This window comes from Chiloscyllium plagiosum, chromosome 17, assembly GCF_004010195.1.
Source record: "Chiloscyllium plagiosum isolate BGI_BamShark_2017 chromosome 17, ASM401019v2, whole genome shotgun sequence".
NCBI lineage: Eukaryota > Metazoa > Chordata > Chondrichthyes > Orectolobiformes > Hemiscylliidae > Chiloscyllium > Chiloscyllium plagiosum.
In genome coordinates this window covers 22,748,412-22,766,297 of record NC_057726.1, presented here as the reverse complement: position 1 = coordinate 22,766,297, position 17,886 = coordinate 22,748,412, and the positions used below count along the sequence as shown (strand labels likewise).

General features: G+C 39.9%; 1 protein-coding gene across 2 annotated transcripts in view; it reads left to right on the top strand.

Annotated features, from left to right (window-relative positions):
* LOC122558273 (c-Maf inducing protein) overlaps nucleotides 1-17,886 on the top strand; it is a 213,518-nt gene that overhangs the window by 181,070 nt on the left and 14,562 nt on the right. The window contains exons 13-17 of one of the 2 annotated variants that reach the window (XM_043706667.1): nucleotides 1,449-1,497; nucleotides 5,773-5,880; nucleotides 9,140-9,256; nucleotides 14,437-14,577; nucleotides 16,331-16,378. In XM_043706667.1, coding sequence (XP_043562602.1) covers nucleotides 1,449-1,497; nucleotides 5,773-5,880; nucleotides 9,140-9,256; nucleotides 14,437-14,577; nucleotides 16,331-16,378 — 463 coding nt within the window. Of the gene's footprint in view, nucleotides 1-1,448; nucleotides 1,498-5,772; nucleotides 5,899-9,139; nucleotides 9,257-14,436; nucleotides 14,578-16,330; nucleotides 16,379-17,886 lie in introns of both variants that reach the window. The other variant, XM_043706666.1, reaches the window with a different exon arrangement.

The following is a 17,886-nucleotide window of genomic DNA, read 5'->3' as shown; positions in this document are numbered from 1 at the left end:
ACAGCATAAACAGCATTTACTGGATGTTCCCTCAATCCCCAACTCCAGCAAGCAAACCTTCTTCATTGATTAATATGAGAAACCATTGTAAAATATATGGAATACAAATGTACTTCTTAACCAAGAGATAAGGTGCACAGTTAAATCTGACCCAATTGCCTCTTTCAACTTGTTTATTCCTAAACCATTGACCTGTTTTTTTGGAAAATCCTTAATCATTGATGTTCATTTTACAAAATCTGTTTCTGACAATGGATGTATCTTTGAATACATTAAATTAATCCTTTCCCTTAGCTGGACAATATGAAATGATAAACAATGTTATGTGCATATTGAATTCTACTGAAATGGAATACTTCAGAAATTTGGTTATTGATTGGTGTAGAAGGTCTAACTCCTAAGATTTATGTCAGCAGTATAAATCATACCTTCTCTGTTGGCTACTAGTGTGCTGTGGATATATACTTTAGTGCCTGTGTATGTCGTCCATGCATATCTACAACCCTGAGGTATTTTTTAAACAATTTAGTTCTTAATGCTTGAGTAACTTCAATGCAATTGTGTGATTGGTTTGTGGGTTAGTACAACATTTTTTAACTGCAGTAATGATTATAGGTCCACATTTCCAAACTGCCTTCTGGACATTTTCAGTAATATTTTCCTCAGTTATTAATATGAGGTAATGCACACCAGTAATCATTCCACTCTTAATGACCAGAGGAAAATATACCTAAATGTAAGTGCAATACATTAATCAAATTTGTCAGCTATGATGTAGAATTCTATTCTAAAATGCACAACTTAACAGATGATAAATCTTGTTTTCAAATAATACAGTACTTAAAAATGTGTTGAAATACGTCATCTTCTCACTTGGATGTGATGAAAATAACAGAGCTCATGTTGCTTCAGTCACTCCATCACCTTAAAAAGTTTTAATTAAGTACAGTCTTCACAAAAGCAGTGCTTTAGTGATGTTAACCTGGCTTTCAGTCAGTATCTGCTGAGAACATAGCAGTGAATTGACTGAGTTCAAAGTGCCACTTTACATTAATCAGTCACAAGCAGCACTTGTAGAAATTTCCCACTCAAAAGCAGATAAAGGTTTCAAAACTAGCCTTTTACATCTGTGTACCAAATAAATCTATTTTGATGAATTTTAGCTCTTCAGATATCTTGTGTCTTGCCCTTAGTTTGGCAAGAGAACAGGCAGGTGCAGTTCCAATAACTGGGATCTCTTCAAGCTTTTATCAAGAGGAAAAAATATCCAACCATGGTGTAATGTCTTTTAGTCTGCTGTGATTCCTCATTCCAATTTCACTGACTGACAGCAGCAAAATGAGCTAGGATAGAAACTATTTTTTTTAACCAAACGTCCTAGTATACTTTGTTTGTAAAGACAGTAGGAGTTGGATGGTTTCGAGTTACCTATTTGTACTTCTTTTCAGGGAACTAAAATACGTCATACAGAGATTTGCAGAAGATCCAAGGCAAGAAGTGAGTAAAATCCACAAAATACCTTGGTAAAAATCTCGGTATAAACTAGAAGTTACAGGTAATCAAATTAGCAGACAAATATGCATTACATTCTTTGTTATAATGCAGGAGTTAATCATTTTCTTGTACTCTGTAAAGATTTAGATCTGCCATAGAATATAAAGCAGGAGTGAAACACAAGAATGCATAGCGCCTCCTCAGCATAGCAGATAGGCACTAACACATAAAGTATTTGTCTGTGTGAGCCAACAATAATAACATCTAGGCATATCTTTCTAAACCACATTTAAGCACGCTTTGCATTTAGTACATCATAGAATCACAGAATGGTACAACATGAAAGGAGTCCATTCATCCATTTAGTTTATGCTGTTTTCTTTTCCAAAGAGCAATGCATTTAGTGCATTCTGCACCACCCACTACTTTCACCACATCCCTGCAATATGCTTCAAGCATTTATACCGTTTCTGAGACTACTGTTGGTTCTGTACCTACTACCTTATTAGGCAGTATATCCTAAATCATAATCACTCATGGCATTAAAAAAAAGATTGTCCTCATGATACCTGTAATTCTTCGACCAAATGCCTTAACTCCATTTTTATTTGTAATCAATGCCTCAAAGATAGGAAATGGTTTATTAAATTGGCTAAATTCATTCTAATTTTAAACATTTCCATCTAATCTGCTCCCAGCCATCTCTTCTCCAAGGGGAAATAATGCCAGGTCCTGCAGAACGTCCATGGAACTTGCAGCTCCTGCATTCCCAGTGAATTTCTTCTTAAATTCTTTTCAAAGATTCAAAGACTTCATGCCCAGATTAGGGTAGGACATTCCAGCTTTGGCCAAGCTAGAGTTTTATTTAAGATGAGGATGAATTCCTGGTTTTTGTAGCTTAAGTCTTTATTTGTACACATTGTATCCTATATATTATTAGTTATTTTGTTAAACGGATCTGCCACCTTCAAGGATATACACATCCATCAAAACCTTAATGTTTATAATCTGTTCTAAATTTTTCTACCAGTGTTTCACCCCTCAATCTTCTGGGTTGAACTTCATCAGCTATATGCCCCAATTTGCCAATGTCCTGAGACGATTGCCACCCAACCTTAAAAAAAATTCATTGCGACTCTCGATTTTCTAGATCTTAGCTATACCTTCAAAGCAACTTCATCCCCTGCCCTTTTGTCATGTATTTACAGGACTTCCTGGCCCCTATGCAGGCAGGACTTCTTTTTGTCTTTGCTGTTTCTGCACTAAAGGCTGTGGCAATATTAGAAAACCTTGCGCAACTGCTCTTTCCCATCTTTCAGATTTTTCCCAAATTAGATTCAGCAATGTCTTGAAGTCACAATACACTGTCCTCTTTAACAGTGCAGTAACTCGCTTGAAATAAAGCGAGTACTGTGTCCAGTTCTGGTAGCCAGTTATAGGAACGATATTATTAAGCTCAACAGGGTTCAAAAGAGATTTACTAGGACATTGCTGGATATGGGAGAGTTGAATTATAAAGAAAGGCTGGATAGGTTGGCACTTTGTTCATTGGAACATGGAAAATTGAGAAATGACTTTTATAGAAGTTTATACAATAATGAGGAGTATAGATAGTTAATAGAAGTTGTCTTTTCCCGAGGATGGGGGATTTCAAGATGAGGGGGCACATTTTTAGGGTGAGAAGAGAAAAGTTTAAAAAGACCTGAAGGCCAAAGCTTTTATACAGAAGGTGAATCATGTGTGGAATGAGCTTCCTGAGGAAGTGATGGATGTGGGTACAATTAAAAGACATTTTGGATCAGTACATAAATAGGAAAGGATTGGAGGGATGCGCAGGTAGGTAGGACTAGTTTAGTTTGGGATTATGTTTGGCATGGACTGGTTGGATCAAAAGGTTTGCTTCCATGCTGTATGACTCTTAAGACTCGATGATACATGCAGAAAGTGATGGTGTTTTCACTGCTGCTCACCATCATGGAGATAAGCTTGCAGCAGGAAGATGTCATCCAATTTTTTTAACATCAACCTATTCAGGGATGTTATGCACACTTGCTGGCAGGTGGGATTTGAAATTCGGATCGTCTGGCCCAAAGTAAGGACAACTATCACTGTGCCACAAGAGACCTCAAAGAGGGAATGCACCATTGAGTACTTTGTTAACAGGAATGATATTTTAACCCAAGTATACAAAGCATAATGAATTTCTTATATGTCATCTTCATGACTTGCCTGGGTGCATTAACTATATCATGTATTTACCTAAATGTACTCCAAACCTAACTTAGCCCTTAGTATTTTCAGTTTGTTCATTTATTCTGTGTCCATCAGTGTGTCTAGTTTCCATATTTAAATACTACACCTCTTTACCCAATCACCTAACAAATTAGTTTATACCCTCTTCCATCGCATTAGTTTACCTTTCCAGAATGATACTGCTTCTAGGTCTGATGAAGAAGAAACTTGCCTTTGGAACAGGCCTCACAATGTTAAATCATGAGGTCCTTCCTCCTGCACCATATCTCTCCTATGATCTACTTCACATTCTCCTATTTCTACCAACTCTAGAAACAGGCACGGCGAGTTTTCAGTGTGCTCTGAGCAAATTTGGGACTTGTGTGATCAGGAAAAAGTACTGTGCCCCTCCTTATCCAACCAGCTTGAAATATTATTCATGAACAGCACAGGCTCAAAACAAAGAACTGACATTTACAACTGAGCTTAACATCAAATCAGGCACAGAAAGACGTGAAGAGAGGAAAATATTAAATGAAGAGTGAGAAGACATAAGCAAAAAAAGGAAAAAAAAATACAAATCATTTCAACAACTGAAATCAGATTCCAATCTCGTAAAAGTTGGTTTTCATTGACAAAGGGGTTGTTTTGCTTAGACGGAAATAGTTACTCCCTTATGTATTTGAGTTGAATTTAGTCTGCATATATGACATCAGTTCAGGAATGTCTCGCTGATCACGTCCAGCTTACAGGCCAGGATTTAACCTTGCATCGACCGCTCACCTCCATATTATTTCAATTTGCACAGAAATAGCAAAGTGTTGTTCACCTTTATATTATCTTTGCAGTAAATGTTGGCTCAGTATCTTTTGAATGCATCCAAATCCAATCTCAGTCTTTGATTAAGTTAGCTAATTGGCATCAGGTAGGCTGCAATTTATTTTCATATTGCTGGGATAGGGAGGGGGACAAATTAAGCAGACTATCCATTGCTCACCTATTAAGTGGGACCAGACTTTGATAATCAACCAAACCCATTACAACATTTACTCAACAACTGAAAATTGTGGCGAGCAGTTGACCTCATGTTTTTGTCACACTGACCATAAGGACTAACTTTTATTTTGTTTTGTCTCTGTGTTCATTCATGGGACCTGGACATCACTGGCTGAGCTATCATTTGTTGCCCATCCCTAACTACTTTTGAGTAGGTGGTGATCTGCAATCTTGAACCAATGCAGTCTAATTCATGCAGGTAGACCCACAATGCTGTGAGGGAAGGAGTTCCAGAATTTTGACCCAGTAGCAATGAAAGCATTATATTTCCAGGTCAGAATTGTGTGTGGCTTCGAGGTGAACTTGCAGGCAGTAATGTTTCCTTCTAGATGGTAGTGGGTTTTGGAGGTGCTGTCTGAGGAGCCTTGGTGAATTATGGAATAGCTATCTTTGATATAAATATAGAAAATTAACTTTTGCTTTGAGGGTTGGTTTCAACATGGGGATGATTGATTATTCAAGAAGTAGACCATAATGAAAACATCAAAATAAAAACACAATAACAAATCAAGCTGTTAACTCTCAGCATGTAGATTATTGTTGTAGTTTTTGACCTTTTAATGCTCCCATGTTTTTTGGTTAATTCAGATGGTTAGATTAATACCTGATTTCACAAGTGTCCCTTTGTGCACTGAGGCTAGCAATTTACTCAGAAAACACCTCAGCAAAATGATGTGCCAATAATGTGTGTGTATCTATATATCTATATGTGTTTGTTTGTTTTCACGAAGCAATTATTCATTTCATGTCTTTTTTAAAATTAAAATTGCATTCAAGTAAAGTCATTCATTTGCCCACAACTCCTTGCTTTAAATGAGACACAGTACATAGAATGATTGATTCACTGGTTGTGAAAATTTTAAAATGACCTGGATTTAAACATAGATCTCTGGATAAGTCAAAGTCATCCTGTACCGATGTAATATGGGTCACTGAGCATACTTTAAATACAAGGCATGGAACTCAAATTGATTAATTGTATTCTGGCAGGTCCATTCCTGCTTGTTGAGTGTTCGAGCTGGCAAAGATGGTTGGTTCCAACTCTACAGTCCAGGAGGAGTCGCTTGTGATGATGATGGGGAGCTTTTTGCCAGTATGGTACGTGTTTGCAATAATGTGAGTTAATACCTTCTGTTTATGTTACAAATAAACCTAAGATAACAATTTGTTGCTTAAATTGAGTTAAAATTGCAATATTGTATCTAGTAAATAATCAAAAACTTTGCTCTCTACTGCTGGAGTTCTGTTTCAGCTATTGGAAATGAATGATAGTTTTCTGTCCAGTATGTTTCCTTCTAACAATCCCATTGTGAGCAGATAAATTGTAATCTAACCTGCTTATTGTCAGCACACTGACTGTTATGCGTCATTTCAGCTGGAGGTGAAGCACTTTTCAAGCTGTACTTGTACATACGGATTGTATAGGGTAGGCAGCATAGAAACAGGTCAGTGTACCTAACTAATCCATGCCAGTGTGCCAGTGTTTATGTTCAACTTGAATCCCATTGGGGCAGCATGGTGACTCAGTGGTTAGCATTGCTGCCTCATAGCACCAAGGACCTGGATTTGATTCCACCCTCGGTGGATGTGGAGTTTGTAGGTTCTCACCATGTCTGCATGGATTTCCTCTGAGTGCTTTTCCTCTCACAGTCCAAAGATGTGCAGGTTAGGAGGATGGGCCATGTGAAATGCAGGCTTAGAGGGAGAGGGTAAGGTGGTGAGTCTACGTGGGATGCTCTTTGTGGACTTGATGGGCTGAATGGCCTACTTCTACACTGTAAGGATTCTATGATTCTATCTTCTCTCAGCTATGTTTATAATCTTAACCCTCTATTTGCTTCTCTCCCACATCCTTATTGCAGCCATATTTTTGGGATCAGTTTAGCCAGTACCCCAGCTGACCCCTCTAGCTAAGGCGTTTGGCTGTTAGAATGGTCACAGGGTGCCTCTCACCAGATGGTGTCAAGGAGTCTCCAGTCCACTTTAAGGGCCAGACCACATTCATTGGAAAACCCTGGGGTGGCTGAGAAACAACTGTTGGGTATTCCAGAGCCTGACCTATCAACAGGTTGGGGGTCCCTGATGAGACAGAAACCCAACTTTATTTGAAACACAAATGCTCATCCTGGCCCCAACCCCAAAGAAATGAATTTTCTAGCACATTGGTATCCTAAATTGATAGTACCCACTAGTACCCACTAGAAGAACCCAGTTTGTGTATTATTGTTATTATATATCTCAATCAATTTGGGCTGTTTAGTAACCCAAACATTGGATGCTTAAAAGGTGGTGCCAACCACATTTGCAACAAATGGTAAGCCACTTTTGTGCTGCTAAGTCCCCTTTTAAACCAATTAAAATCTAATTTTGAGTGGAATCTGGCTGAGAACGGAAAGGGTTTGCATTTATTTAGTTATCAAGAGCTCATTGCAAATCCCATTTGAGTATAGGTTACAATTATGTTGAAGTTACCTGGCAGCAGCCTTATGCTCTATCTTCTTCTTATACCACGGTTCCCTTGCCTGATCCTCTGTGATGCTTACCATCCCATGCCTCTCACTGAGCTCTCTGCAAAGATTGAGCTATTGTTAGTTCCATTGCAGCAGATTCAATAACACAGGAGCTTCCACTGAGTTTAACTCCAAATGCATAAAATAATTTAATTATTCCCCAGGCTTTACCTAGACACTGCTCCAAGTTAGTTTCTGTGCTCGGAGGTATTAAATTTCTTGGATGACTGATGTATTATACCAGCCTGTTACAAATATCTGCCTTTATGGCCATGATTTACGGAAATAACTAAAAGTGAGAAGTATTACTAGACCGATAATTTGAGTAAGTAACTTTACATTCTGACTTGCTCTTTGTCCTCTAGTTGAAAATTCACCACAAATTAAAATTTGCAGCTACGATATGAAAAGCTTGAGGGACTGAAACACAGTGGACAAATGGGGCCATTGTGTTTGTTGTCATAGGCAAGTTCCAGGGTTGCTTTCACATAACGTCATTCTGTCTGAACTTTAGTTGAACCATTTGGAGTCCACAGTCAATCTCTGGCAGAGCCAATGAGCCTGCTCAGGCTTTCTTGCTGGAATTCCTGTAATCCTGATTTGACCAGGTGAAGGAGATAGGGGAGGACACTGCCGCATGATCCTCTTTCTGTTCTCTCTGGTAGAAAGAGTAAAATAACATTTCTTTAAGCCAAGAACAAGCCACATTGACCTGTTTCATCCTCACATTTTTTTTGTTTACTGGCAAATATGGCACAGGATGCAAATGCTTCGAATTAACAAAATAGTAAAGGCTTTATTTAGCAAGAAAATTACCATTGAAATGCACTTTCACAGTGAGGCATTTTCCTGCCCATTTAGGTTTATGAAATCTCGCAGCATTCGATACTTGGGTTGTTGCCAGTATTAAAGTAAATGCGGCCAGTGAAGGATTCCAGTTTGCTGCTCCTTACAGTTTCCTTTTCTCTGTCACTCCAGTGACAAGGCTGGGGGAATGGAGGTTGGGTCCACAGGAGGGCAGGCATGGGGGAGTAGCAGAGATCTTTGTGTGCTTTTGCTCTCCCTCTTTAGGGGCCCTTTTGAGATTTAAAACATACCATGCGGGGGCAAGGAATGCAAATGTGTAACTATTGGTGCATGGCACATGTGCAACTTAATTATCTCTGAATTATATGGTCAGAATTGAATGACCCGGCCCACCCACTGAAGTGGTGACATTGGAAGAATGTACAGGGTGAGAGGGTCACGGTTGGGACCATGCTGTCTTTCTACGTTTGCAGTGCCCTGTAGTGACCAGCCATCCCAACCCCTACTACCACTGAGGCCTTTTCATTGGGTAATTAATGTTGGGTGGGGGAGTAACCTGGAGGGAAATCTGAGAAGCAAATTCTGTTTCTCTCAGAGCCTGACCAAGGGATTAGGAAGTGGGAACTGCTGAGAGCATGGCCTTGCCCTTGTAGCTGATTCCCTTTCTTGCCTTCCTCTGCAACCGTCCTTCTGCCATCACCTACATGCAGCCTGACTCACTTTGTATTCTGGGCCTGGGTGGGTGCAATACAGACAGCTGCCAGGCTCTGCCTGGTGGCAGTACTGAGCAGTAATACACTGAAGTTGACTGATTGGCCAGCCACTCTTGGGAGTAGAAAAACATCTAATTGGCACTTAGTTCATGACTTTCTGAAAAGTGGGCAGTACTGGTTCTCCTAGCAATAGATGAGATGGACATCACCAATATCACATTGCACAAATGGTGTCCTGATAAAAATGGGAAAATTGCAAATGTCTGTGTATGCATCGTGATACCTTGCTTGTCATGCAAGTACAGTCATTTTTTTATTTCTCCTCAGGTGCACATTTTAATGGGTTCCTGCTATAAGACAAAGAAGTTCCTGCTGTCGCTGGCTGAAAACAAACTGGGACCTTGTATGCTGCTGGCTTTGAGAGGAAATCAAACAATGGTAGAGGTAAGACTCCCACATTGCAATGGATTATATAACCTCATGAATAGCATACCCTGCATGTATCCTAACTGCATATTGCATCAATATATTTTGTTTCAGTTGTCATGAGCAACATTGCATTTTATATGTAAGTCTTTGTTTCATAACATGGTTAGAAAGGAAGATAAACCGTACATTTCCAGTAAATAAAATCTCTGCTTTCAAGCCAGTATAGATTATTTTGATCAGGCAGTCACATGCAAACTGGATTTGTGTTATAGACTGATACTTCACTTTATTTTTCCTCCCCAACATGGTCTTTATTGTCTTTTGTTATTTGAGAGAGCCAGAGATTCAGTTTTTAAGATATCATCCATGGATCCAGCTCCGGCCTAGTGGGAGTAGCTTTGAACTTTCAGAAAGAGATAGTTCATGCCATCTGCTTCCAGACCAGTTGGTGGAAGGGGAAACCCACTCCCAGATGTTGACATCCAAATCTGAATCTTGAGTTTAGGAGTTGAGTTCTCTGGAAGAGACACAAGGCCCCAGTTTTCCCACAGAAAGCAGAGGTGGGACATTTCTCAATTTCACAAGCCAGATGTCAGCCAAGTGCCGTGGAAGGTTTTATATTTCAGGGCTGCAGGGCTGCATGGGTGTGAGGCTTGGTGACCCCCGAACTAGAGTAGAAACTATTGGCTGCAAATTTGGGTTGGGTGCAACGGCTGCCTCAATGCACTGGCGCTATACTACAATTTGATTTTAAAAATAGAATAAAACCAAAAACCTTTTTCTTGCTAATGTCCTCCCTCTCTCGTCTCCCCATCCTCTCTCTCTCTCTCTCTCTCTCTCTCGCCTCCCCATCCCTTCTCTCTCTCTCTCTCCCTCTCTTCTCTCTCTTGTCTCCCCATCCTCTCACCCATACATACACACCTCATCCTCCATCCCAGGCCAACCTGACGCTATCTCATACCTCCATTCTCCCTATGCCCCCGTCACTCTTCAATCTCTCTATTCCCACCAAATGACTCTCTTCGTAGGCACTTGGCCCCTCTCATCTCCCGTGCCTCATCACCAAGCCTTTGTTAACAGTACCAAAGCATGTCACCATCTAGCCCTATGCCAACTCATCTGATATCCACAATAGGCAACCCCAGAAACTCTTTTGACATGAAATTAATAGATGTAGCAATTGGTTATATAATTTTTAAAAATACTCCAGTTGTTAAAAAAGATCAAATTTCTGCAAGTAATCTCTTATGAAAACATAATTGGTATTCAAATTCTTTGACAACTACTTGATAATTTTGACAGTCCATTTATAGTTTCATTCCTGTGTAGGTTTCATAACCTCATTTTTTTCCTCTCGATCCCACCCTGCAACCTACACCACTGCCCCAATCCCACACCTCTTGCCCCAACCTCTCTGAGACATCTATCCCTCCCACTGAGGGGTCATCCACACACTTCACCAAAGGTCTCCCCGGCTATCCAAAGGAACTTCATTAAATCGGACTTCCTTGACTTAGAGTTCTTCTGATTCTTCAGGATGTTCACAAGAACAGAGAGGCTCTTTGCTGAGTTGTAAATCTGTGCAAATGTGAAGTTATATTGATGACTGACTTGAAAAGCGTCAGTTTTTAAATAGGGCCAAAATGTTCAGACAACATACACCTGTCATGACTAGCACAAACATTCTTTTACTTTCTAATTTAGTTTTATAGGAGTGGGAAAGGGATTCAATGACTGTTTACAACGTAAAACTTTCTAGACTTGAGAGCTATTCTCTAGTGAAATATCACCCCTAACAACAGTGTTGTTTGCAAGGATCTGAGTGTCAGTTAAATCTTACATTTACTTTGTATGCTGTTTAGACAGTTTGACAATGAACAGATTACTGGATCCAAACATGGAAGCAACATATAATCAGAGGCAAATAATAGAAAATATTTGCAGATTGCATCGAGTGTTATTGTTAAGACTCGAGGGATAAAAGAGTACTAACAGCAGAAAAGTCACTCTGTTGAAATCCGAGCTGCTACAGTCTTGTACCCCAATGACTGTCATTAAATATATTGTAATCGGTAGCTGGCAGTGAATCAAATTCTGTAATTCAGTTGAGGATTTCTGATGATATTCATGTGAAGCAGAGTTTGCCCCAGAGACTGAATCACAGCAATGAGTTCACTGCCAAGAGTTTGTTTTTTGTGAGTAATATGTATCGTCCAAAATACTGCAAAAGCCTCTTTGAAAATATTATTTGCCTACTGGTCATGCAAGGGTAATGATATAATGTACCATGAACATTGGTCTCTTCATGAGTTGGTATTTCAATTTGAAGGGAAAGTTGATCATACAACTGACATTAGCAGTTGCTCTCATTGTAATTACTTGCTGTCAAATCCTATTTTAAAAAGTCTCTGCAGACACCCATTAATAAACTTGAATGAAGAATTGGCTGCATCTGATTGGAGTAGATGGAAGGATGATAAAAGTTACAATGGCAGTCGTACCAAAGTTATATTAAGTAGTTCATTTTTATTAACACTATATTTAAAATCTAGGCTGTGGCGCACCAATATGTCTCTATCTGTCAGTCTGTTCATCAATCTTACTATTAAAATGATACATGAACATGCATTTCTAATTTTATTGTGACATGTTCATTTTATTTAATTGTAGACAAGTTTATTCTAGGCTAATATTTTGCAAGTTATTGGCTCATGTGAAATGTAGTTCATAACCTTGACATTTTCTTTTGAAAAGAGAAAAGAAGCAATATTTGTAGATTAAGAGGAACAAGTCCAGAGATTAACACAGCAGTCAGAATGTCTGCTTTAAAAAGTAATCCTGGGCAACTATACTTTAAAGACAACAAGTGAGAGAGAATTCCAACAGTTTCATTCTGAGTTTTGATTTTCTGCCAGAAATGTCCTCCAGCTAAATTTTGGGAAGACTGAAACCATTGTCTTCAGGCCCCCGTGCAAAGTTCATTTCTTAGCTATTGACTTCATCCCCCTCCCTAGCAACATTTTGAAACTCAACAAGGCAATTTGCAATCTTGCTGTTATATTTGACCCCACAAAGAGGTTGTCACCACATTTTTCTTCTGTGGTCAAAACTGCGTGTTTCTGAAACCGTTGAAATGTTACCTAACTTCACCCCTGCCTCAGCTCATCCGATGCTGAAACCCTCACCCATACCTTTGTCACCCCTTGATTTCATATTCCATTGCTGGACTGGGCAGCCTAATGTCTCTCTTCCCATGACCTCAACTTCAGTTCCCAACAGTGGCTCTGTGGTTAGCACTTCTGAATGACTGTCAGTCTGGAGTTTGCACATTCTCCCGCGTCTGTGTGGGTTTCCTCCTGCAATGCAAAGGTGTGCTGGTCAGGTGAATTGCCCATAGTGTTAGTGCATTAGCCAGGTGTATTTTTGGGTCAGGGAATAGGTCTGGGCAGGTTCTCTTCGGAGTGTCAGTGTGGACTTGTTGGGCAGAAGGGCCTGTTTCCACACTATAGGGATTCTTCCAATCGAATTCTTCTTCTTCTTCTATCCAAAATTATGCTCTGTATTATCCTACCTGTCACTAATTTCCTTAACCCATCATCCCGCGTTCAATAGTTTTCATTGGGTTCCACTCGAGGTTAATTTTAATATCTTCCTCATTGTTTTCAAACCCCTTCATGCTGTTACCCCTGTAGGCCTATAATCCAATAACATCTCTATGCTCCTCCAATTCTGATATTTTCTGATCAGAATTTAATGGCTTTTTTTAACTTATTTGTGGGATGTGTGTGTCGCTGGCTGGCCAGCATTTATTGCCCATCCCTAGTTGCCCTTGAGAAGGTGTTGGTGAGCTGCCTGCTTGAACTGCCACACTCCACCTGCTGTGGGAGAGGTGCCATTAAGGAGGGGATTCCAGGAAATTCCAGGCTTCTCCATAGATGGCTGTGCTTTCAGCTGTCTAGGACTTAATCTATGGAATCCACTCCCTAAACCTATTATCTTCTCGACCTCATTCATCTCTTTTAAGATGTTCCTTATATATTCCTGGTTTGACCATGCTTATAATATCTCATGTTTCTTTATGTGGCAGCATTGAATTTTGTTTGATAGCACTCCTCTGAAGCAACTTGGGAAGTCTTGCTATATAAATGTAACTTGTTGGTGTAAAGTGAATATTTCAATGATTGTACACTGCACTCTGACCTCTGAACCACTTCACATCAACTAATCTTTGTGGATGTAGAACACAGCTGTACCTTCAAACAATACATTCTCTGTCACATTCCATAACTCCTGTCATGTGACATTCCCTGAGCGGCAGCAAGAATCAATTACTATTTTAGCAAAAAAGTATGCTACTGACGACCTAATGGGATGAAGTATTCATATTCCCCTGCATATAATGGTGTGAATATGGGTGAGTGAGTAAATTACTGGCATAATATGAGGAAACAAATTGTTCCAATTGGGTGACGACTTCTCCAAGTCGTCACCCAATTGGAACAATTTGTTTCCTCATATTATGTTTCCTCATAATATGTTTCCTCATATTATGCCAGCATCGGAGGCAGGGGTGAAGTTAGGTAACATTTCAATGGTTTCAGAAACACGCAGTTTTGACCACAGAAGAAATAGTGTCATTCATCAGCCACCATATTAAATCAGGCAACTTTTAGTTACCAATGTCACCCATCTGAACCAACTGTTGAGCTGATTGTTTAACCAGAGAGGAACCACACCAGATTTGTAGTGCTGGAAAAGCACAGCAGGTCAGGCAGCATCTGAAGAGCAGGAGAGTTGACATTTTGGGCATAAGGCCTTCATATGCCCGCAATGTCGGTTCTCCTGCTCCTCGGATACTGCTTGACCTGCTGTGCTTTACCAACACCACATTTCCAACTTAGATCTCCAGCGTCTGCAGTCCTCACTCTCACTACAGCAGATTTGTCAGTTTATGCTGGATCTTAAGCAGCCTTGGCAGGGAACCTTAAAGGTGCTGCTGTAAAAAGGCCCCAAAACAATGAAAGGTTAGCTTTTTTGGAAAGGAGCAGGAGCAAACGAATTGTGAAGCCACTGACACATTTGGTTTTGGCGAGGAGGGAGGTGTGGAAAAGGAGTGGGGGATAGATTTGGGGAGGGGTGTCACTTATTGGTGTAACATTTCAATAAAAAAACTCTTCAATTTCTGTAAACTCTAGATCCTGTGTTTGATGCTCGAGTACAACATTATAGACAACAATGACACACAACTTCAAATTATCTCCACGTTGGAGAGCACAGATGTTGGAAAGAAAATGTATGAACAGCTCTGTGATCGACAAAGGGAGCTAAAGGAGCTGGTAGGTTTCATTTCAAGTTTATTTCACCATGACTCAGTTTTCTCTGTTTGTTTCTCATGTCCTTGTGATCAAACCTCAACCTGAGTTATCTAGCCGATGATTTGACTAGTAATACTTGAAGCTGGGAAGTCTTTAAAATTTTCTTGGAAAAGCTCTGCAAGTCTGGCAGAACCTGTGGAGAGAAATCAGAATTAACATTTAAGGTCAAATGACTCTTCAGAACCTGAAACATGAACTCTATGATTTCTCTCCACAGATGCTGCCAGACCTGCTGAGCCTTTCCAGCAATTTTTTTCCCCTGGTTTACAGCGTCCGCAATTCTTTCAGTTTTTATTTAAAATTTTCTTAACTTGTTGTCCTCTCCTTTGGAAATATGTAGTTCCCTCCAATAACCTTTCTGAGGAGTTCTGCCTGCCATAATTCAATATTTAATGATGACTGAAAGGTCTAGAAATCTGACTGATGAAGCAAATGGAAATGTTATTTTGGATTTAATCTTCAGAGATTTTGGGGCAGGGCAAAATAAGTGTTATTGTATTTCTGACATTAATAATAACTGATGTTGAATCTCCAGCGTTAAAATGTCATTCTTTATTGATATGACCAATGTCACAGATAAGAGCTTTTGTTTTGCCAAATAGTCATTGATAATCTGAGTTGTTGTGTCAACATGCATTTTTACAAGCATCTTGTAGTCTGAAGTTATGGATAACGATGGTAAAGGTTCCAACTGCACAACACATGGCTGATCTCCTGCTATTGGTCTATGTGAAAAAACTTACAAATTGATGCTCAACCTGTCTGGTATTATGATCACACCTTTCTTGGCCAGTAAGCCCTAGCATGGAACTCCAAACCTCGAGGTTCTGACTCCGAGATAGAGAGAATACCCAACATAGGGTAATGAGACATCATAATGTATAATAAGTGGTGTCAGTGTCACGTGACCATAGAGTAATACAACGTGGAAGCAAAGCCTTTGGCCCAATCATGTTGAGGCCTGAAAGGAGTCAGAAGTTTTACCAAAGTCTTAGAGAATATTTGTACCTATTATGCTGTAAATAGAGTTTGAAGGAAAATAGTTTGTACTTCAGAAGTAGGACTTGGGAGATTAAAGCTAGTTAGACTTCATACAACAGATAACATATCCATTGTGCCACAAGACCTCCTCAGCAACTATTTAACATTACCCTAATTAAAGCCAGCTTTAAGTACACTTTCATTCACTCAAGTCATGCCGCTCAAGTTATATTGAGCAAATAATGAGGCACTCCCTAAAGAACAGAGTGTATAAAATACTTTTTAGTTTGGTTTTAGTGCTCTGTGCACTAAATGTTGAGTCAAGTGACTTCAGGGGTGACTAACTCCCTGCTCCCACCAGTAAGAGGTCTCCAGATCAAGTAGGTACATAGGTGCTAACTAATGAGCTTCTCCTCTGACCAGGGTCCTTCCCACTAAAGTCCTGCCCAACTTGAGGTTGCCACCCGAAGGCTCTTAGCCTCATGGAGCTGGCTAGTTCTAAAGAAGGATCACTGGATCCAAAACATTGACTCCGCTTTCTCTCCACAGATGTTGCCAGACCTGTTGAGTTTTTCCACCAATTTGTGTTTTGTTTCTGATTTCCAGCATCTGCAGTTCTTTGGGTTTTTTTTTGCCCCTCATCGCCGCCTTTGTGACCTCTGTTCAAAGTGTTTCAGTCATGTTTGAACGAAATATCTCTTTATTCATGTGAGATTATTTTTCTTCATTGCAGCAAAGGAAGGGTGGACCCACACGCCTAACACTGCCATCCAAATCCACAGTAAGTTGTAATTTAAACTGGTATTTTCCAATAATAACTATTTTTTACCCGAGTGCCATCATACGACCATGAATAAGCCTTCCCTTTTCTGCTTTAGTCATTTCTAGGTTCGTGTTGACTTCAATTTGAGCTCTCAATTCTGTAATCATGAGGAGCCAGTCACTTGGAAGTTTTGTGGCATAACCTGGAAATTAGCAGGATCAGCCCTGGCAGCATGGAAAATTAGGCAGGGAATAAAACAGATCATAGAGTCAGACAGCATGGAAACAGACCCTTTGGTTTAACTCATCCATGCCAACCAAGTTTTGCAAACTAAATTAATTTTGTTTGCCTCCTTTTGGAGCATATCCCTCTAAACCTTTCCTATTCATGTACCCATCCAAATAACTTTTCAATTTTGTAACTGTACCTGGATCTACCACTTCTTCTGGCAGCTCATGAACCATTGTGTGTGTGACAAAGTTGCCACTTCAGGTCCCTTTTAAATCTTTTTCACCTTAAAATAATGCCCTCTACCTTTGAACTTTCTAACCCTAGGGAAAGGACCTTTGCTATTCACTTTATCTCATGATTTTCCTTAAACGAGTTGGATGATCCGATTCTGTCAGTGTGCTCCAGGAGGGGATACAGCAGACAGTCATTTCTTTGTGAAGTTCTCGGAAAATGCTGCTTAAGCAGAAAACAGAAACTCTTTCAAAGGAAATTTAAATATGTGGAGCAGACTGGCAATACCATGAATTGCTCGTGTAAAAATAAATACCAGCCAGTTTTGCTGTTCTAACATCCAATGATTTCATTCTACTCTGCAATAGTTTGGGAACCCCCTGCCTCATGTTCCTAACCAGTTTGGAGACAATGAGGCATGCAGTAGAACCCTGTTTGCTTACTGAGGTTGGCTAATTCAACATCATTCAGAGATCAGTCTAGGACCTTCTTGGTCTCTGTGACTCAGCATTGCAACATAATTGCACGTTGATTCATCAGGGCCCTGACGTATTTCATTTCCATTGAGATGACTGCTGCAGTCCTCCTCCAATGCCTATCTTTTGTTTTGTTCTTCTCTCTCAGCCGGTCTTTTGAACAAAGCCAACCGTTTTGAAATTGTCTTTCTGCGAGAAAGAACTGCTCTCAGAAGAAAGTGAAACCTTGTGCTCAAGTATATTTCCCAATCTGACAGGAAAACCGATGTACAATGATTGGGATGGCCTAAGGGAAGAGAGAGAGAGAGAGAGAGAGAGACAGAGAGACCTTTCGCACAGTTGCACATTGAGTCAGACTGATGCATGCTGAGACATACTCAACATTGCACAGACTCAGACTGTGACGCGTTAGAAATTGCAGGCACAAGTGTTGCTAACTTCATATCAGCTGACAGTCACAGATTTCTGAGGCAGGTTATACAAGCTTCTCAGAAAAGCCAAAGGCTTCCTGCAGAAATAAGTCAATCACGGTGTATTAAAATATAAAGATGTTTGCATAGGTCATTATAACTCTATTGGGAGATACGT